This window comes from Vigna umbellata, chromosome 7, assembly GCF_029865625.1.
Source record: "Vigna umbellata cultivar VRB3 chromosome 7, Vumbellata_1.0, whole genome shotgun sequence".
Taxonomy (NCBI): domain Eukaryota; kingdom Viridiplantae; phylum Streptophyta; class Magnoliopsida; order Fabales; family Fabaceae; genus Vigna; species Vigna umbellata.
Window position 1 is genome coordinate 42,293,439 of NC_142171.1, and position 21,248 is coordinate 42,314,686.

Genomic DNA, 21,248 nt, shown 5'->3' on the forward strand with positions numbered 1-21,248 from the left:
TAATAAGGGAACTTAATCAATTTATGTCGTTGTGTTATTTATATTGTGCTTATGGATTTTTTTTCCAAAATGAGTTTTGTCCATGTATTTAATTAATTTGATTAACTTTGCCTAATATTTTGCTAATAAGCTTTAGTTATTATCTTAACTTAATCAATTTATCGATCACTATTCTGTTTTGACCGACAAAATATCATTCTAACCAAGTGTGTATATATATATATATATATATATATATATATATATATATATATATATATATATATATATATATATATATATATATATATATATATATATATATATATATATATTATGTTCCTAAAAAAATCATACTAAACTATTCTAATTAATTTTGAACTTTTAAATTAGTTAAAATTTCAACACTTAAACAAAATAATTCTTTAAATTCTAATATTGCAAACATTATTCGAATATAAAAAAAACATTTTGTATGAGAAACATTGAAAGCTTATATATAAGAAATATTATATTATGAAAACGAAAACCAAATTTCGCAGTCAAATGGATAGAGAGAGAGCTATTTCTTTTTAAAAAAAATTAACAAAATAGATGAAAAATTAATAGAAATAATGAGTTTCTCATCTACTTTTTTTTTTCAAATGAATAGATCATAAAACATACACACGATAAATGAAAATAAATAAAGAATTTGTGTTTTACTATTCGAGAGATCATGAACTAAACTTTTAAAGAGAGAATATAAAAATATCTAAATTTTCTTCTCTTTTAAATTTTATCGTCTTTTTATTATATTTAATTTAATATGTTAATATTTATTAAAATCAAATGGCATTTTTTATAAAATAAATTAGAAGTCATCCTAATTTAGTTATTAGACCGGGAATGCTAAAAAATCGTGATTCTCACGTGTAATCCTTCGTCACTCATTATTATAAGTAGTTCTGTTATACTTTCTTATTTATAATGAGTATTATATTATACTTATATTTTTTGTTAATATTAAAGTTAGTTATATTTTACAATAATATATATTTTATGTCAAAATATGATATGAAAGGTTGAATATTAATTAATAATGATAATTTTTCCATTAATTAGAGTAGCCCACTGCAGCAAGTAGCTCACTGAGCCCTAAACCTCTGTCTTGGCTAATTTGAAAATTGATTTGCACTTTGTTATAAACTATAAACTTCTGTAGTGTAGTGCACTATAGTGCGGTTTGCCCACCCCTAATCACTGTTGCCTACTTCGCTTCTCCCGCATTACTGACATTCATAGGGCTTTGCATCGCGTTGTCGTCGTTGGTTTCCTCGGCGTTTTCGTTGGAGTCGTCGTGCTTCTTCTTTATGAATTTTTGTAGTTTTTGAGGGTCAAGTTCGTCGTGCTTTCGCTTTGGTGCTACCGTGACAATTTTCTTTTTTATCTACAACTGAGAAAGAGGTATATGATATAATAGTATAGAAAAGGTGGACACAGTAGCGAGTGCCTGTATTTCCACTACACTTGGAGGTTTGCTTCCCTTTTCCCTCCATTGGTTGTTATGGCAGTTGAGAAGGAAAAGCTTCAGGAAGAATCCGTAATCCGCCGCTTCTACAAGATTATTCTTAGTTGGGACTACGTTGCTCTCCTCAAGGAATCTAAGGCAATTCACTTCATTCCTTACTATTTTTCTTTTGTTTCTGTGTTTTTTTCTTTTTAATTTGCTTTCGTAATGTCTTTTGGAATGTGGTGTTTTCAGAAGCAGAAGAAAGGGACTGCGAAGTCAACACTCGTGAAGGTGAAGAACCGGTATACAGACGTTGATGACTATATTGCAACCTACGAACCGCTCATCTTTGAAGAAGCCAAATCGCAGATCATTAAGGAGAAAGAGGAAGAAGAGGGTATCTTTAATTTCAACTATTTTTTCGTTTTTTGAGAAGATTATTATTCTTGCAGTAGCAATGTAGCACAGTTGTTAACAGCCTTTGTCTCAGGTCTTTAGCCCTTTCTATACTATTCTTGTTAGTTGGGTGGGAGTGACTGACTTTGTAGGACTAGTCAGAGGAATGTTAAAGCCCTGTCTAAGTTGCGGTTCTCTCTTTTTCACTTCAATTTAAATAATAACTGGTTTGCTTTTCATGTTTTAAAGTTAGAAGGGTCCATCAATAATGTAGTGAGGTATGGTTCACAAATAAATCTACTTCTTAAGCACATAATCAAAGGTCCGATTCTGGGTCTGTGTTAATAGAGAATATCTATTAAGAGAGACTTGCCCTTTAAATAGAGTTTTGGATTAGTCTTTTAGCTGTCGCCTACGAGAGATTTCATAAATCTTTGGATTAGTCTCTAGTACTGAGATACCCTAGGGACCAAAATAAAAGTTTGAAGGGTCTCTTTGCTTAAGATTTTTTTTTTTGTTTGCCTGACCACAGTGACTGATTGGAAATTGGGGGTGGTAAAAAGTTGGAGTGAGGCAGATGATTTTCATTTTATAGAATTTCCGTGTGAAATTAATGAGGGAGAATCAATATCACAGAATGATCTTTTGCTGCTTTCCAGAGATAAGGTACTACCAGTGATGAGAAGTTATGTGTTTTGGGCTTTGAATATTTTGCCTATTCGAATTTGAATTGATTGCCTATCTGTATTTGTCGCTGCAGGTTGTAGATGAAAAAAGAGTACCTACTGTTTATGCATTTGCTTTGGTGGAACATGTCCGGAAAAAAGAGTACCTACTTGTTCGAGTTAGACTCTATCTTGCTGGGGAGTTCTTAAAATATAATACAGATGATGTAAAATCTTGTCCTAGGCTGCTTAACATGCGATCTCATATATGCGAGACAGAAAGACAGTTATATTTTATGAAGGTAGCCTATTCTATCATGTACTTCTAGTAATATCAATATTGTGTGTGTTTTCTATGTGGAGGCTGCCTTCCTTGATTAATTGTATTATTAATTTATAATAGAAATATAAAGGTTTTCAGAATTTTTTTTCTTAACAAAAGGCATTTTCTTTTAAATTAGCTTTGCCGTTGATCCAGTGTGAAAATCATGCAGCAATGCAGCTTATCTACTATTGCTCGTGAATATTTGGCTATTCGAACTTTAGGCTGTCTCCCGTACAAGGATTTAATATTAAGTGCAGTTGGAGAAGATTTTGGCACAGAAGTCGAGGGATGGAAAATCCCAACACCATTGAGGGAATATGTTGAAAATAGTTTTAATCAGTACCAGCGTGAGGCCATTACAGTAAGTTTTTTATTTTAGAAGTTGAATAAAGTAAATAAAACTAACACTTGTTCATCAACTCAGGCTTGTTTTTGTCTTTCTTCTTCTTTTAACCAATCCAATGGCTTTTTCTCATTTTTTGTTACTGATATATAGTTTGGAAAGAATAAATGCTGGATTATGACTAGAGGGGGGCATATTTGCAAGTTTGGATTTCGCATTTAGTTGAAGGATATACTACTTCAAACGTATTATGATGCAAGCATATCATTCAGAGTTCTGTTTTACTTTTTTGTCACCAAGTTTTCTCAATTTGAAAATGCTCCTTGTTTTCCACGTTTCTTTTCTTCTGTACTTGTTAAAGGCTTGGGTTTTTCCAATTTCAATCTCATCTTAATTTCTTTTGGTTTTGATATAGGAGTCAGAAAAAGAAATGTAGGAGCAAAAGGCATCCAAAACAAACTACCTAATATCTAATTTCAAATGAACTGAAACAATAAACTTAAATCACGCATTTATCTCCCCATCTTTATAAATTCTTTCTCCTTTATTATTTTCTTTTGTCCAATAAAATTCTTATCACTCTTTTGGAAGAGAATGTGCTTTTGTTGATGAACCCTTTTGAAAGATCTTTTAAAAAATTTAAAAGCTATGTTACATTTATACTGTCTGAACCAATTCTCCTTTCTCAAAGTTAGCTTTTGTAAGGTGAAGCATAATAGTTTAGCTAGGAAAGAAAACCATTTTATCCCTTTAGTTTAAAGCATATTCAAGCATGCACAATTGTTAGAAAAATATACACTGCAACATATGCCATCATAATAAGTTACAAGTCAAACAACAAAGAGCAGAAAAAAGAAAGTGAAGATTGATCAGAAGTTTTCATTCCTTAATAAGATGTAAAGCTCTTGTAACCTTATATTCATTCCATTTTAACATTTTATTTCTGTTCCAGGCTGGTCTATCATCAAAAGCCTTTGTCCTGATACAGGTAGGTCTCTATTTGGCTTTCTGTTCTAAAATTTTTTTAATGCTTTTTCATATTTCCCTTTTCTGTTAGGCAATGCTTGGTGTTATGTTTATCAGTTATGCTGAATTATTTTTCTGAAAAGACTTGTTTGTTATATTCGGGAAATGGAGAAATTTATTTCAAAGAACTGCCAATTTGAAATAGTAAGTTCTCATTGAATAGCAAGAAGGGGGACCAGAGGCAGCAACATGGGAGGATGTGGCAACCATATGGGATCACTTTCTAGATTTTAACCTTGAGGACAAAGTTGTTCAGGCCATAGCGTGTAATGATAGGATTATGAATGTTTATGTTAGGAGGAAAGTTGTTAAAAATAAAACATAGTTTGTTACAGGTGGTTTGGGCTGTCCAGGTGGTTTGGGCTGCTATAGTCTCCTTAGTGGGAAGACTATATATAGGTGTGGTTGTGTCTTTTAGAAGGGACGTTTTTGATTAGTTTTGAGAGGCTGGACAGACTAGTTGCAACCTGTGTGAAGGGAAACAATATCCCTTGGTTGTTTTCTTGTACTCTGCTTGTGTTGGAATAATAGATACGTTTCCAGTGCTGGGTGTTGATAACACTGGTGTTTTTGGGTGTAGAACTAAACGTTTTAGGTTCCTTTTAATCCAGAAACCTAACATTTTTTCTATCAATCTTATTTGTTCAACTATCTTCTTGCAAAATACCTATGAGACATCTGGGTTTTTATCAATGTAATGTTGTCTTTTTTATAATAAAAAAAATTGTAATCCAGCCTAACCAACTCCTTTCAGGGCCCCCCAGGGACTGGGAAGACTCAGACCATACTTGGGATTCTAAGTACCATTTTGCATGCAACTCCTACAAGAGTGCATTCTAAGTAAGCATAATATTTAGTATATGTCTGCAGTCTTCTATTTCTAAAAATTCAGTTTTTTGTTGCTATTGTTGTCTTCAGCAAAGCATTGTGTTAGGAGTGTGCCTGGTAGAAGTGAGATATTGAAGCAAATTTTGTTTCTACCAAGCAATTTATGGTCTTATTTTTGCTTAATCTTTCTTTCTCTTTATTCATACATATGGTTATTGATATTTTCTTTTGGAAGCAGGACCTATGAGCTAAGGCAAGGACCACAATTACCTACTGAGGAGAAGTAAGATTTTCTTTGAAAATATTTAGGCTTTACTTGGTTAAGAAAACTTCTTGCCACGGATGTTGGTTATTTCCAGTGATTCTTAACATAATATTTCTTTTAATTCCCCATATCCGCCATCTTTTGAAATCCTTATCTGTTATTTTCATTATTAATCTCTTCTTGCTTTGTGTTATGCATGTTTGCTTTCTTGCCATGCCTACCTTCAAGTAGTTCATAAACAAATGTTGTGAATCAAGTAGAAGTGCAACAATAAGGGTAAAATTTGATTTTTGTATTATATCATAAAGAAAATAGCTGTAATTCAAGTTAAGGGCACTTTTCTTTGGTTTCTCTTTCACTTTAGATGGTTTAATTTTATATCAACATCGTAAGAAGCTGGGAAAATTGTTTAAAGCTTATGAATGTTTTTGGACTTTGGCTTATAGAAGTAAGTGATCTGGATGATTACTTGTTTGATACTTGCGTTGTTGGAGTATGATAAGAGAGAAAGAACCTATTGGCTTAACTGTACTTTAGAATTCTCCAAGGTCCAAATAAAGTATTTTGATTAGAATATTCTTGAGGATGTTTCAAGAAATTATTTTAATTAAAGTACAATTCTAGATGATTGGAGTATTACATAAGTCAGTTTCTTTAGCTGATTTTATGAATGCAGGTCCATAGCAGAGTACCCTTCCAAATTGATAAAGTTGATTTTAACCTCTATAGTATCTCTTGCATGTTGGCTTGCTCTTTTACCCTTTTTTGTAGAATTCAAGAATAATTTAGTTTGGTTAGATGATGTTCAACAAGAGCCTTGTAATATTTGGTTTCAAAGTACATATCTTGCAAAATTACCTAGGAATGGTGACCACTTCTGTCCCAAGATCAATTAAAATAAACCGCAAATGGGTTTTATACTAGCATTGTTAGTGTTGAAATGTAATGTTATTTTATTATTTCTTTTATATATACATACCAAGCTTGTGTTGCCTCTTTTTGTAACCTTTATATATACATCAATCAAAAGCACAACAGTTTATGTTGAATACACTGATATTTCTCCATCTTATTTATTCAATTGTTAGCAGAATGCACTTTTCACATTCCATCATGCTAGAAGATTTTATTTTCTTTTCCCTTTTCCCATGACAGAAAAAGACATTGGGGACTAGCGTCTCCATGGCTTAGTAGTATTAATCCAAGGGATAGTCTGATGCCAAAAGACGGTGATGATGGCTTTTACCCAACTACTGGAAATGAACTAGTAAGTACTCCTTTCATTGGTTAAAATTGTTGATCTTGCAAAATAACATCTCTAATGATGGGTTTTATCAGAAACCTGAAGCTGTAACTTCAAGTCGGAAGTACCGTGTAAGAGTGTTAGTTTGCGCCCCATCAAACTCTGCCCTTGATGAGATTGTGTTGAGGGTTCTCAATGGAGGTATTAAGTTTCTTCAATGCATTTGTTTGGGAAAAAGAATTCTTCTTTCTGCATTCATTTACTTGCCATGATTTTGACCCTCTTAGTTTTGTGTTTGTGTTAGGATATAATGTGTGCAGAATAAAAGGAAATAGATTAGGAATTAGTTGTTAGTTGGTTAGTTGGTTAGGGGGCCTTTATAAGAAGGCAGGTAGGTCTTGTGTCAGGGTACTTTGGATTATCTTGTAGATTGAGCTTTGGCTCTTTGTGAAGGGGAAACCCTTGGAGAAGGGAGTGCTCTCCTATTCTTGTATTCTTTGGTTACAATAATAATACAGTTCTGTTTCCAGTAATCTGGTGAGTGTGTGTGTGCTGTTTTGAGTGATAGTTAGACTTCTTGACTAAAGAAGCCTAACAAATTGGTCTGACCTGCCGGATATCCTTAGGAGAGGAGTGCTGGATCATTGGGAGAGAAGCGTGATGGAAGGAAGAATGAAGGCTTTGGAGGGAAGGATGGATGGAAGAATAAATGCCCTGGAGGTAAGGAAGGATTATGTATAGAGGTGGGCCAGCAAACAGAAAAGGGAGCTAGCAGAATGGAGAAGAAATATGAAGAAATGAGAGAAATGCTTCAAGAAATCAAGATTCACATAAAGGGCTTAGAAGGAAGTGAGAAATCTGTCATGAAAGGACAGAAAGAGGGTTCAGAAGAAGAGCTGGAGGAAGACAAGGGTGAACAAAATTGGAGGAAGCGGGTAGAATTGCCCAGGTTTGAGGGGTTGGGCCTATTGGGTGGATCTCTAAGGCAGAAAAGTTCTTTGACATCCAAAATGTCCCAAAGAAGGAGAGGCTCAGGTTGGCTTACAAGTGCATGGAGGGAGGCACAATCTATTGGTTCAGGGCCTGGAAAAATAAAACCAAGAACCCTTGGAAAGAGCTGAAAGAGGCATTGATAAGGGGGTTCGGAGGAAGAGATAGAGGTTCTGTTTTTGAGAAGTTAGCTCAAATTGCAGAAGTCACAGAAGCTGCTGCTGAGAACGTTGCCGAAGTTTCTGCTGTAAGGGTGGATAACATGACAAATGTTGGTAGGGAAAATACATCAGGTGAAGATCATGATGGGAAGGTTGTGACTCTTTCTTCTCCAAGTAAAGTTGCAAAAGTTGTTGTTTTTAGTGGAGATAGAGTGGTAGGTTGTGGTGGGAATGTCAAAACAGTAAAGAAAGGGGAAGAATTGTTGAAGGCCTGGGGTTAAAACAGTGGTGTCAAAGAGCAACCAAGTTGAGTCTGTTTACAGAGCAAGAGAGGACCTGTTGCAAGATATCAAGAAAGGAAAGAAATCCTCAGGTGGAGGAGAAAATTCAAGCAATTGGGAGTGTTAGGATATTTATCTTATTTATCATCATTATATTGTGTCAAGGGTTACCCTATTTATCATGATTATATTGTATCTAGGGTTACCCTATTTATCATGATTATATTGTGTCTAGGCTTACTCTAATTATATGATTATATTACCCTAATTATCATGTACTCTTGTATCAATTTATTTTTATAAATAGAAGATTATGAGAGGGATCAATCAAGCCCTCTAGAATTATTTTACAGTTTAATTCTCAAGTGGGAGCAAAAAGAGGAGGATGCCATTGACAATAATGGAGCTAGGAAGGGTGAGGAGACACCAATTTTTTCGTGGGTGAAAAGAGAAGAGTTGACCTCTTATGAAAGGATTGACACCCAAGATCAAACAAACAACAGAGGCAGCAAATGCTTTTGAAGTTCAAAACACTAAAGGATCAACAAAAGCACACCCAAACAACAAAGAAAATGTAGTCCAAGGGTGCAAGACTTGACATAAAAAATCCAAGAACCTTTCTTGGAAAAATCTAGCCACAACTCTACTAAAGATAGTTGAAGGGAACAGAAGAAGCATTCTATGTGAGAGTTGGGAAGCAGTAACTAAGATGGGGAGTGTGGAAATTTTACATGAGAGTTTGCAAGTAGATGGAGCATCTGCCAAAAGTGTTGTGGCTACAAGAGCCAATGAAGTCAGAGTTGAGATTTTGAGGATTTCACAAAATTGGACTAAAAGAATCCAGGAAGAGTGGAAGTCATTAGAGGAGGATTTGCCACCACCCAAGCCCCCAGATTTAAAATTGCAAATAGTAGCAGTGGTATTGGATGGTTTGACAGCAATAACAGGGACTGGGAGTGGGAAAAAATTTCATCCAAAAATTCAAGATATGGTTGTCACAAACAAATAAAACACTAGAAGACCAATGGCAGTAATATTTCTTTGCAGGGCTGCAATATAACATTAAGAGGAAACAATTTAGGGTTCCAACCTTGAGGACAAGGTTGTTTTGCAGTGGGGTGTAATGTTAGGATATAATGTGTGCAAAATAAAAAGGAAATAGATTAGGAATTAGTTGTTAGTTGGTTAGTTGGTTAGGGGGGCCTTTATAAGAAGGCAGGGAGGTGTGCGAGTGATCTGGTGAGTGAGTGTGAGTGATCTGGGGAGTGAGTGAGTGATCTTGTATTATTGTAGCCAAAGAATACAAGAATAGGAGAGCACTCCCTTCTCCAAGGGTTTCCCCTTCACAAAGAGCTAAAGCTCAATCTACAAGATTATCCAAAGTACCCTAACACAAGACCTCCTTGCCTTCTTATAAAGGCTCCCCTAACCAACTAACTAATTAACAACTAATTCATAATCTATTTCCTTATATTTTGCACACATTATATCCTAACAGTTTGTAATGGGGATTGAGGGGGGGTGGGGGTTAAGATTTCAACTAGGACACATTGACTAGCGAGGTGTCATTGCTATCTTGGTTGTGTGGCCAGGCCTTGTAATTAACTATTCCATATTATAAGCAGACTGAACTTGACCTAGCAATTCTTGTTTTTTCTTTCTACATTCTCCTTTTGGTCTTTTCTTTAAAGAATTCTGTATTCTATACTGTCTTATCATGATTGCATATTTATTTTTATTCATGGATGTTCTTAGGTGTACATGATGAAAATGACCGTGTGTATTGCCCTAAAATTGTACGGATTGGTCTCAAAGCACATCATTCTATCAAGGCTGTTTCCCTGGATGAACTTGTACGTGGAATATTAGACCAAATGTGTTTCAATTAGCTATGCTGCCACCATCATTATATAATTTTTCATATCACTATTGTAAACTTTTGTTATAATGCCATGATTATGGCTCAGCTGGTCTGGAGGGGAACTTTGTTATTGATTTAACGGTTTTATTAACATTAACGCTTGGGACTGACTGATTTGTGCATCTAAAAGTGGTATGTTTTTATTGATAAAGAAAACATTTATAGTTCAAAACTATAAAATGCAATGATTTTTTTCTTTTCCAATAAAAACTTACCACCACTTTTAGATGTTAATATTCAACCCTAAGGGGATGCTGACATTCTCCTGAAATGAATGAAGAGTCTTGATATAATGAGTGATATGAAGTTAGATGAAAAGGCTCTAAAATTTGTTCCTAACAAAACATTGATTCTTTAGAGTTAATTATGCTGGTGAATGTTTTACTAGAACCTGTGAAGTAGGTTATACTTCATTTCTTTTTAGATTACTTTAGCTTCTAATCATCCTTCCTGTTAAACTATAGGAAAGATTGAGATTGAATTGAGATTGTGTGTTTCTAATACAACATAGATATTTTATTTATATTGAGAAAAAAGAATCATTACAATAAATAAAAGAGATTTTACATCCTCTAATAATAAAAGATATGATATCTGAATAAATAAAAAGGTTTCCAATAATATGTATATATAATCTATATATGTTTGATTATATAGGATTTGTTCCATATTTCTATAATGATAATATTCCCCCTCAAGTTGGAGCATATAATCATATATGCTTAGCTTTTTGCAAATATACTTGGTCCTCTTAGCAACTTGGTAAATATGTCAACTAATTGTTCACTAGAATGACAAACCTAGTGGTGATATCTTAAGACTCTAATTCTTCTCTTATGAGACGACAATTTGCCTCAATATGTTTGGTTCTATCATGAAAGATAGGATTAGAGGCAATGTGTCTTGCTACCAAGTTGACACATATAAGGTGCATTTCAGAACTTTATTCTAATATAAGCTCACAAGGGACTAATGTCATTGCCATGTAATATGCTTCTGCAGATTTTATCACAAAATTTTGTTTCTCACTTTTCCACATGTTAAATCATTTCAATAAGAACACAATACCCTGAAGTGTCACTTGGTGACCCTGCCTAGTTGTTGTCAGGATACCCAACAATTTGAGTATTTCACATATCTTCAAAATGAGGGCTGGCCATGAGGCTTCTTAATATACTTTAGGATCCGTATGATGACATCTTGATAGGACCTTGAGAGTTTATGTTAAGGAAAAAAGAGATAAAAAACAGGACATAGGGTGAGGGAGGTTGTTAGTTGGTTAGACGGTTGGTTGTTAGGTGAGAAGAAGGGTTGGTTATATAGGGGGGAGGTGTGTCTTAGGGGGACAGATTTGGGTTTACTGTTGTAGTGACAGGATTATTACATCCTGGGTGAAAGGAGGATTGCTCCCTTGGTTGCTTACGAACATAAGTCTTTGTTACCAGAATAATAAAACAGTTTGGTTCTTTGGTGTGTACTGCATGTGGGTGTGTTGAAGTGTGTATCTGTGTGGGTTCAGGGTTCTTTCTGCCAAGAATCCTATCACATCTCAATGGTCTTGACAAGGAGAGTTTAAAAATTGACTTACTAAGGTCAGTGTAAAAGCAATACCTGGACGAGTCACAGTAGGTAATTTAGCATACCAACTAACCATTTGTACTGAGGATCAGAATATGGCTCTCCTTAGTTGGGTACAGGTTTGATACCTAAATCCATTGCTGTGTCCATAGGCGTAGCATTTCTAGAATGTCGAAAGTAAACTTTCTGACATATGGCCAAACCATGCACATAGTGTGTTACGTATCCGAGTAGGAGAATAACGAAATCACCCTCTTACACACTCACAACAAGCAAAATAATAATGAAAGAATGGAATTGAACGAATGAATATCTTTTATTGATGGTAATATCTGAACAAACAAAAGTAAACAATAATTGGGAGCATAACCTCCATCAATTATTTGGGAGCATAACCTCCCTCACAAAACAATAATGTCTGTCACAAAACTCAATAATCAAAAGCATACCCTTAACCCTAGACTCTAGCTTTATTTATACTAATTGTTTCCCGCTCATCTCTTACTAAATATCTCCCTAGAATATATCTATATTTAATATAAATATCCCTATATTTAATGTAAATATTCCCCCATATATTTCCCTAGCATATATCATTAATTATAAATATCTTATATTGTATATTTCCCTGGAATATATATTTATTTACTCTAATTATCTTATACTGAATATTCTCCTCAAATATAGCTCCCTTTACTGTAATTAGTTCCCGCCCATCCTAACAGTTGTGACAGTTAGGATGGTAGCTCTTCAACTGTTCGGCCCAGGTCCTTCGCTGCTTCCTGCCGTTCGGTCTGGTCGCTCTCCCTTGTCCACCGTTCGGCCTGCTCGCTCCCTGCCTTCCACCGTTCGGCCTGCTCGCTATCTGCCTTCCACCGTTCGGCCTGCTCGCTCGTCGCCTTCCACCGTTCGGCTTGGTCGCTTCTTGCCTTCCACCGTTCGGCCTAGTCGCTCCTCGCCTTCCACCGTTCGGCCTTGTCGCTCCTCGCCTTCCTCCGTTCGGCTTGTTTCCCCCTGCCTCCTACCGTTCGGCTCTAGCTCTTCACCACCTTCCACCATTCGGCTAGACCTTTCCACGCCATGGTTATCAAACTCACGAGTTAACTCGTTAACTCATCCAAGTTTGCGTTTCAACACACAGCTTTCGAGTTAACTCGGAAGTAAACTCGCTTTTGATGTAAAGTCGGTAGAATCGGAAGCAAACTCGGTCAACTCGCCCCAACCCGAGAGTTTGCAACCGAGTTGGCGAGTTTAGAGAAGAAAAATTTTTTAAACCAAAAACGACAACAACCATAATCGTTTGGTGCACAAAACTGAAAAAGGAAAACTCGTCGTGAATAAAATGGCATCTCACTGCACGATTGTCTCTTCATTGCTTGTGGTGCCACCGTTTGCTCACGCTCGCGGCGCCACCGTTCGCTCACTGTGTCGTTGCTTGCTCGTCGCACTGTTGTGTCGTCGTTTGCTCGCTTGCCATTCGTGTCTCTGAGGTTGTCTTTAATCTTCTCGGTTTCAAAAAGATGAGTTTTTTTTCCTCAGCTGCGCACCGTTTTCTGGAGGAAGGGATTTAGGGAATTTGTGAGTTTTGTCAGTTGCGGAAAGGGACTTGGGGGATTTGTGAGTTTTTTTTTGTCTCGTGGTTTGCAGCTTTTAGAAAGGTATATATATATATATATATATATATATACACACATATATATATACACACATATAATATATATATACACATATATATACACACACATATATATATACACACATATATATATTACACACATATATATATATACACACACATATATATATACACACATATATATATACATATATACACACATATATATATATATATACACATATATATATATATATATTAGGATTTTTAATTACGAATTAGAGATTATTTTTAATTATTTAATAAATGTATAATGTATTGTAAAGTTGTAGTTGGAAACTAAAATTAGGAATAATTTAAAGTATGTTTAGGAATAAATCAAATTTAATTAATAGTAGTCTAAGTTATCTTATTTATTAAAAAATAGAAATAAAAATAATTTAACTATTTTGTTTAATTATTTTATTATAATATTTGAATTAATGTTATTTATAATTTTTTTCGTAAAAAAGTAAATTCTTACGAGTTTACGATTTGAGTCTACGAGTCGAGTTTACGGAGCTCTCACGAGTTCACTTAAACTCTCGAGTTTGACAACCTTGCTCCACGCCTTCTACCATTACCGTTCGGCCTCACTTCCCTCATACCTTCCTTCTCCTTCTCATATCCTTTCCAAACCTTATTATTACCCCCTACCTTATACCATAACATAGTGATTGCTTGAGACCATATAAGGACTTGTGTAGACACATACATATTAGACGACTTTTCCTAAATAACAAATCCAAGAGTATGCTCCATGTAGACTTCATCAAAATCACCATGTAGCATTTTTTATGTCAAGTTGTAACAGAGTCCAAAGTGAATAACTGCAATGGAAAAGAGAAGTCTAATAGAACCTCCTCTTTTTCCATATTCTGGAACCTTGTTTGCATAAGGCCATTCATGATTTGATGAGCTCTGAAAAGCAGGTAGTTTGTCTTTGTCCACAAAAGGATTGATAATATGCTAAATTTAATATTGACAAACGTGCATTATTCTGTATGCTTTTGATCAATAGATATCCATGCAATGTATCTTAGCTCAACATTGAGAACTATGCCTAAGGTGTATTGGCACTTGAAGATGTTGAAGCTTCATCACTCTGCACTAGGACTGAAACTTTACATCATTTCTGGGCAAGGATCTCTGATCAATGAAATGATTTACCTTCATGTTCAGGCTTCATATATCTTATAATTGGGTCATCTAGTCATATGATGTTATTAACTGAAAACACCTATGTAGATTTCAAGCCCAAAACATGTGCATCTGTCGTGGCGTTATTTATGATGTGTACCAACCACTTATGATACGGTGATCACTTTATACACCTTTTTTGGAATGATGTTCTTAAAGAAAATAAATTGAGCATAATAGATATTTCTTGTATTCGGTTCACACCCTAGCAATTGCGACAGTATTTTAACTATTGAATTGGTAGTCTAAGCATTACTTACAGGATTGCTGTTTCTATTGCAATCTGTATTATTAACACACTTCAAATGTAATTGGGTTGAATTTAAAGGTTGAAACTTTTATATGCAGATGAAACAAAAACGTTCTAGTGCCAATAAATCATCCACCAATAAGCAGAGTACTGCAGGAAGTAATGATGACAGTATCCGAGCTGCAATTTTAGACGAGGCCACTATTGTATGTATATTCCCACACTTTATGTTGAATGCATAAGCAAAAGCAATCTGATTTTCATAGTATTTTCTGTCTTCTTGGCAGGTCTTCTCAACTCTCAGCTTTAGTGGTTCCCATGTTTTCAGTAAACTAAATCGTGGATTTGATGTTGTGATTATAGATGAAGCAGCACAGGCTGTAAGTGTCAAATCCTCTTAGTTGCTGAGTCACTTTTAATATTGCTTATAATATAAACTAACTTGACAAAGTTTGATCTTAAGAAGTTGCTGGGGTATCTCAAAATATTCCAGCAACTAATTTTTATTTATTTTTAATTGTAGTATGCAGATGGAATAACTTTCATGAACCAATAATCCCTGAAACTTAAGCTATCATGTGAAGACATAAAAATGATTTTATGTTTTAAATCTTGGAATCTATTACTTGCCCACACCGGAGTCCTTTGGGCTTTAGCTGTGAATAATGCACAGACCCAGCTGTATTGTGCTAGAGTATAACTTTTCATTAGAAAATAATAGGGGAGGAAAGGATTGAACTCTAGACCTTATGTTCATAGAGACTGATAATATCCCATGAACCAACTATCAGGAAAGCTTAAGCTGAGGTAAAAAATAGAAATAATTTTAGATTATAATGAGTTTTCAAATATTTTGGGGCTGGAATACATTTTTTTGCCTCTTGGAGTAAATAAGCTACTGAGGACTAAGTCTAAAGTCTGAAGTATATCTGAAATCCCTAAAAGTCTTTGTCACTTGAGAGGACATCTTTTTCTTTGGTGAAGTTTTTCAATGGGACAGTGTTCTGAAGAATTTTCCTTGTTCTTGGGGTTCTACTTGTATCATAACTCAGATCCTCCCGCAAGCTAAAACATGCTCATTTTGGTGTAACACTTGGCTTATTTATTTTTATAAAAAGAGTAAAATTAAAATGTATTTCGAGTACAAGGGATCCACCGTATCACAAAAGTAAATTGCAAAAAAATGGTAGTTTGACTAAGTTATCTAATAATTATAAAAGGGGTGGAGATTAAAGGTAGAATTAATACAATTACTAACCACAGTAGGTAAGCCAGTGGAAGATTAAGATGGGACTAGAATAGTTGAAGACCACTAAGGCAGAGGATTAATCACTATATAAGGATGACACTCATAAGAAATGAGTGTCAAAGGAGATAGCTGCTGTGGTTGGGAATAGGTTTTTGATATTTGAGAATTCAAAAGTTGAGGATAAAAGATAGGATTGCTTAGATAAGGCAGTGGTAACATTTTGAATTTGGTTTCTGTTGGGTAGTGAAGAAAGGCATTTCCTTGAAAAAAGCAACATTAAAGGAACTAAAGAATCAATTTGTAGCAGAGCAATAGGAACTTCGGTGTTATGGGCGCCTAAGTCCCACATCAAGCTGCAATATGGGGTGCATGGTGAAGTATTCAAGTGTTTGCTTTTGCCCCTTTGATGGCTGACTTTTGAGAGTGAGTTACTCAAATTCTTAGGTACTTGTCAATTGGCATCAGACCTAGTTCTTGGTGTCTCAAAAACGGTTACCTACACAAAATTCTGCTACTAGGAGCCCTGACCAATACAGGAGTTGAATGAAGTGTCAGAGTTAAGTGTCATACAGATAAAGTCATCAAAATGTCAACTTTCAGTACTGGCGCTTTATAGGAACTTGGGTAGTATATGGCGCCTAAGTCTCACATTGAGCAGTACGACTTGGTGGAGTATTTAACTGTTTGGTTCTTTTGAAAGTAGGTTTCCCAAGTACTTGGATACTTGTCATGGAGGAAATGTGGTCTCCCAAGTCAAGAACACCGAAGAAGAGAATTCGATGAGCAAGATAAATTTATCTTGGAGAAATATCATACATGAAAAAAGTAGAACCTGTTAAGAAGTGAACTTTAAGCCTAACTCAATCCCCACAAAACCGGCTTGTAAAGTGAGGTTTGCACCCACTTATATATATATTCTAAACTGGTCTTATTTCTAGTCGACGTGGGACTTCCAACACACCCCCATGCCGAGGTATATACATCTCGAACATGAGACTAGACATTAAGGGGTGGTCCAATAGCGGGTGGAACTATATACCCAACAAACAACAAATATCGCTAGGATAGACTCTAACTTGGCTCTGATACCATGTTAAGAAGTGGATTTTAAGCCTAACTCAACCCCACAAAACTGGCTTCTAAAGTGAGGTTTGCACCCACTTATATATATTCTAAATTGGCCTTATCTCTAGTCGATGTGAGACTTCTAATAGAACCAGATACACAAGGAGGAACTTCGTAACAAGATTCTTTAGGGACAGTATTTATTTACTAAACTAGACTAATAACTTTAATCTTTTTTCCTAAGTTGCAATGAAAATGGGCATTCTTAGAAAGTTGAAAAGGTTTATTATTATGTGGTTTCCGGCTGTATAACTAATTTTTTACTAATGAGCAGATTAAAGATTGTCAATAACATCTAAAACGATGTTGCTTATTTTATTTCAACTCTTTATGACAGGTGGAGCCTGCAACTCTTGTTCCATTAGCCAATCAATGCAAAAAAGTTTTTCTGGTACTTTACATCGCTCATCCTTGCATTACAGGAACCTACATCATTTTACCTTTTACTTATCGTAATATATGTTTGAACAATATTCTATATGATGTATAAAATATAAATTGAGGAAAAAAAATGCATTTTGACAGCATGTGCGAAGAAAGAAAAGCCATTATTCATATTAGCTCTTAATCAAAACAATGTGAAATGGTATACAGCAATGGGATTGATAATTCTTGTCTATTAATTGCTAATGTTTAGACAAAGGCCTGGACAGTGGAAATATATTTATACAATTGTTGAATCCTTTTAAAAGCTTGTTGGTTTACAGACTTTTTAAATAATGTTGTCCTTATTGAGGCTACATTTTGTTGCAACATTTTTAAAGGTTGGTGATCCAGCTCAACTTCCAGCAACTGTAATTTCGGACATTGCTAAGAATCACAGGTAAACAATTAGTTTTGTGGTGATTATGATTTTAATACATTAAACCATTCTTTTTTCTAACACGAGTTTTTGGCTTTATTGTTTCATGAATTAAGATACGGCACAAGCTTATTTGAAAGATTGATGGAGGCTGGTTATCCAGTTAAAATGTTGAAGACCCAATATCGAATGCATCCTGAGGTTGGTGCATACTGTTAACATGTTCTATATTAGCTAAGAATATGGCTAAAATACTGCTCGTAAGGTGTGGACAATCTTTCCCCCTTTGAATTATTTTGGAGTATACATAGGCCATAATTCATTTGTAATACATGTTAAGCAGAATCTTGCAAAATTAATTTCTCTAACGTGGTCTTCGTGTGGCCAAATGAGTTCAATTGGTTCAGACCTAAGAATTGCCTCATTTGCTGGGGAAATACCGGGGCCATGTTGGCTCTGTTGCTTAAGTGGTATTATAGTGGTGGATTTCTTAGCAAAATTTAAGTGCAGTAGAATTATGGTTTTGAAGGAATGACATTTAATGATACCTAATCAAGAAACTGAGTTAGGCAATATTTTAGATTGAAGAATATAAATGAGAAACAGTACAGGTTGTTTTAAATTGATGACTTACAAATGGAATATCTAGAGAATATTCCAGGCTACACTTTCGTAGCATTTGATCTTGATATATTCCACGTTACTAATAGGCCCACGACGAAGATATATATGGAAAATGAGGGGGCTTACGGGAATAGAAAAAGGGACAAATATGCCTCATAAATTAGGCCTGCATGTGTATGAGTGTAAAAGGAATGAAGTGGCACCAGCTGAAAGAGAAAAGTAGGGCAGCTGGCAGAAAGAGAGTGGAGATGCAAGAATTGTGCTGGAGGGAGGGAGAGTAGTAAGCATTTGGAGGGGGATAAGCTGGAAAATTATTTTGGGAAGCTTGAGAAGTTCTTCCCCAGGATAGGGAGGGAGGGGGTTTGGGTTTCTTTTCCTAAATTACCATTTTGCATGGGAACTCTGATCTATTAATGGTTTTGTTTCTCTTAAAGGTCTCCTCTTTTCCACATTTTAATAGACGATTCTCCTCTACTTTTTGCTTCATTTCAATATAAATACTACTCTGGTCCGATTCAAATTCTGTCGTGTACCACACTTCTAAAATCCTGGAGTTTTATCCCTAGGATTTGATTGTATCACATAACAGAGAATATAACATGTTCCTGTTAATCAGTTTTATCGTGTTGCATCAAGGGATTATGTTAATATCATTTAGTATTTGGTCCTTGAGTTGTTTTTCTTTTTTATTACTTTTCTGTGGAGAAAACTCATCATTATATTCTTTTTTATTACTTTGTTCTTTTTGAAATTTCCTGTGAATTTTTCTGAATGGGTTTTATTATGTAATGATCGAACAGATACGAAGCTTTCCCTCCAGTGAGTTTTATGGAGACTCATTGCAAGATGGGGATGAGGTGAAATCACGGACAATACGGGCATGGCATGATTACCGCTGCTTTGGCCCCTTCTGCTTCTTTGATATACACGAGGGAAAAGAGACTCAACCATCTGGGAGTGGTTCATGGATTAATATCGAGGAAGTTGACTTTGTTCTATTCTTGTATCAAAAACTGATTTCACTTTATCCGGCACTCAAATCTGGTAACCAAGTTGCAATTATATCACCCTATAGTCAACAAGTCAAGCTCTTCCAAAAACGTTTTGAGGAGATCTTTGGAATGTCAGCTGAGAAAGTAGTGGATATATGTACTGTTGATGGTTGCCAGGTAAACTAGCGTAGTGTTTATTGTATGATATCCTTCATGTTCATTTTGACTTTTATTGCTGATTATTTAACAGGAAATTATGCAAATACTTGAAAAAGGTTTTAATTGTTTACCATCTGGAATACAATAAACCTGTCATTTGCAAGACTAAGATTACGAGTGCATAGATAGCTGGTTATGAACTGTTGCACTGCACCATAGACGAGCCTTCATTGTGTAATTTGGCTTGATTAAATTATAAATTTAAAGTTTTAAAAAACGTTAGGAATTGAAGAAATAAATCATAATTTACTCTCTTTCAGGGACGGGAAAAGGACATTGCAATATTTTCATGTGTCAGGGCAAGCAAAGATAAAGGCATAGGTTTTTTAGAAGACATCCGACGGATGAATGTTGGGATCACTAGAGCAAAGTCAGCAGTATTGGTACTGTGTCTTTTTTTGTTAATGTGATGATTCATGGATTTCATTTGGTCCATACACCTGAATATCGATCCATTTTTATGTTGTTGGTATAGGTGGTTGGATCTGCCTCAACATTAAGGAGGAGTGAACAATGGAACAAGCTAGTGGAAAGTGCAGAGAAAAGGGACTGTTTATTCAAAGTAAAGTCATTTATACGTAGCAATACATGAATTTGATCCGTTAAAATAAGAATTTTAATTGAGCCTAATTGATCAGAGTTTCCACTCTCCATTAGTACATGTTCCTTTTATCTATAATGTCTACATAAGTATTCGTTTGTTGGTCCACCTGAATCTATCTGGTTAGATTATGGAACCAAGAAACTTTTTCACCAAGCTGAAGAAGAACTAAACAATTTCCATCTGCAGGTTTCTCAACCATATTCATCATTCTTCAGTGATGACAGTCTGGCCTCCATGCAAAAAAAGGTAGCCGAACCATCTCAGGTGATTGGACCCACTGATACAGTAGATAATGATGTGCAGCCCAACACTGCTGCAACCTTTGATGATCAAGGACAAGCTGAGGACAACGACGATGGTGACGTGGACATGCATGATGCGGGTTTTGACGAGGATTAGTTGAGTTGTAGAGTGTATAAATATAATTTATGTGTTTTCCTGTCATGAGAAGGAAAAATGATAGTATTCATTTAATGCAGAAAAAGACACTGCATAGTTACTGATTTTCTACCAGGTATTTATTATATGCAAGTAAAAATGCACAGTTTTTAACTTATTAGGCCTGTTTTTCGACCTTAGTCTCTATTTTGCCCTCAAATGAAATTCTGCTTTATTTCCACATGATGGCAAGTTTGAGGATGAAAGCAATTTTAAAGTTACTTTATTAAGTTGTACTTTTTAAAGAAGCACTACTATTTAACACTAACCTGGGTGCTTAGGACAGTTGTTAAAATATTAAAATGGAAATTGATGGTAAGAAGCATTCTCAATATATTTTCATAACTTTTAATGTATTCTTCTTGACATGTCTAATAATAAAGATCATTTTTCAATTTTAATGCCAAACATTCGGTTGATATTCTTACAAGGTAAATGTGAACAAATGGTATAACCTGAGGTCAGGTTTTATTTGCAAAAAAATAATTGTTTTATCTTACAGATTTAGCAAACAAATTATGAGGCTAATCAACATTTTCACTCTACTATTCTCTCCCTATATTTTGTTTGCTGCTTATTTAAAAGCTTTATTAAATAA

The 21,248-nt window shown here is 35.0% G+C and overlaps 1 protein-coding gene across 3 annotated transcripts; it reads left to right on the forward strand.

The window, feature by feature from the left end:
* Positions 1-1,195: 1,195 nt before the first annotated feature.
* On the forward strand, positions 1,196-20,831 carry LOC148196040 (putative helicase MAGATAMA 3). Of its 3 annotated transcripts, none has more exons than XM_088095023.1 (20): positions 1,196-1,627; positions 1,724-1,868; positions 2,400-2,533; positions 2,628-2,834; positions 3,027-3,218; positions 4,153-4,188; positions 4,981-5,066; positions 5,290-5,337; positions 6,475-6,586; positions 6,658-6,763; positions 9,750-9,847; positions 14,696-14,803; positions 14,885-14,977; positions 17,309-17,362; positions 17,736-17,794; positions 17,890-17,974; positions 19,198-19,566; positions 19,869-19,991; positions 20,084-20,170; positions 20,399-20,831. In XM_088095023.1, the coding sequence occupies exons 1-20, from the start codon at positions 1,526-1,528 to the stop codon at positions 20,609-20,611; spliced, it is 2,457 nt and encodes an 818-aa protein (XP_087951149.1). In that variant the 5' UTR covers positions 1,196-1,525; the 3' UTR covers positions 20,612-20,831. The 3 variants fall into 3 exon arrangements, with proteins under 3 accessions (XP_087951149.1, XP_087951150.1, XP_087951151.1); XM_088095024.1 differs by having other exon boundaries at positions 1,197-1,627; positions 5,293-5,337; XM_088095025.1 differs by lacking the exon at positions 2,400-2,533 and having other exon boundaries at positions 1,198-1,627.
* Positions 20,832-21,248: the final 417 nt, after the last annotated feature.

Coding starts and splice junctions, on each gene's coding strand:
- LOC148196040 (XM_088095023.1), top strand. CDS start 1,526: ATGGCAGTTGAGAAGGAAAAGCTTCAGGAAGAATCCGTAATCCGCCGC. Junction 6,764..9,749: donor GTTGAGGGTTCTCAATGGAG/GTATTAAGTTTC, acceptor GGATGTTCTTAG/GTGTACATGATGAAAATGAC. Junction 17,795..17,889: donor GACATTGCTAAGAATCACAG/GTAAACAATTAG, acceptor TCATGAATTAAG/ATACGGCACAAGCTTATTTG.